The sequence below is a fragment of the Salpingoeca rosetta genome, assembly GCF_000188695.1.
Source record: "Salpingoeca rosetta unplaced genomic scaffold supercont1.16, whole genome shotgun sequence".
NCBI lineage: Eukaryota > Choanoflagellata > Craspedida > Salpingoecidae > Salpingoeca > Salpingoeca rosetta.
This window is the reverse complement of record NW_004754918.1, coordinates 369696-370813: the sequence shown is the minus strand read 5'-3', so window position 1 is coordinate 370813 and position 1118 is coordinate 369696. Positions and strand designations below refer to the sequence as shown.

At 59.1% G+C, this 1118-nt stretch overlaps 1 protein-coding gene across 1 annotated transcript in view; it reads left to right on the top strand.

Annotated features, from left to right (window-relative positions):
• The window catches only part of PTSG_12531 (uncharacterized protein), a gene marked incomplete at both ends in the record, with an annotated part of 15647 nt that overhangs the window by 12787 nt on the left and 1742 nt on the right, over positions 1–1118 (top strand). The window contains one exon of the mRNA XM_004992413.1: positions 14–1038. Coding sequence (XP_004992470.1) covers positions 14–1038 — 1025 coding nt within the window. The remainder of the gene's footprint in view (positions 1–13; positions 1039–1118) is intronic.

Here is a 1118-nt window from a genome sequence, read left to right as displayed (position 1 = left end):
CCCAAGACCCAAGGACCCCAAGACACCAAGACCCAAGAGACCCAAGACACCGCCGACCAAGATGAGACCCCCAAGACCCAAGGACCCCAGGACACCACCGACCAAGATGAGACCCCCAAGACCCAAGGACACCAAGACACCAAGACCCAAGAGACCCAAGACACCGACCTCAGCGACCAACCACCCTCCACGGACAACGCGACCATCAACCTCGTGAGCGCCAGGCGGATAGCCAAGGACCTGCGAGGGTCAGGAGTCGACGCAGCCTTCGTCCTTGTGCTCTCCATGGACACCACACCGTCACCCAGTGAGGACCCACGCACCAACGCCTTATTAGAGGAGTTCGCCGACGTGTTCCCCGAAGAGCTTCCAGGACTGCCGCCCCGCCGCGATATCGACCATGCCATCGACCTCAAGCCCGGAGCCACGCCCCCCTCCAAGGCACCCTACCGCCTGTCAACGGACGAATTGAAGGAACTACGCACCCAACTCGACGAACTCCTCGCCAAAGGCCTCATTGAGGCCAGCACAAGTCCTTACGGCGCCCCCATCCTCTTCGTCAAGAAGAAGGATGGGACCCGAAGGATGTGCATCGACTACCGACAGCTGAATGCCCAGACAGTCAAGGACTCGTACCCTCTTCCCCTCATCGATGACATCATCGACAGTCTCTGCGACGCCCGCATCTTCTCAACTCTCGACATGCGCGCCGGTTATCATCAGGTGCGCATCCGCGCCGGGGACGAGGACAAGACGACCTTTCGCACTCGCTACGGCACCTTCCGATTCCTTGTGCTGCCCTTTGGCTTGACCAACGCACCCCCGACCTTCCAACGCCTCGTCAACAACGTCTTCAAGCAGGAAATGGACAAGTTCATGGCACCCTACATCGACGACCTCGTCATCTACTCCAAGAATGAGAAAGACCATGAGCAGCACCTCCGTCAGGTATTGCAGAAGCTCCGCGACCATCGACTGTACTGCAAGGGGAGCAAGTGTCACCTGTTCCAGACGGAGGTGGAGTTCCTAGGCTTCATCGTGGGAAAGGGCCACCTCAAGATGGACCCTGCCAAGAGGGACGCCGCCGAGAAATGGTCGACACGCCAGAGAAAAACCAA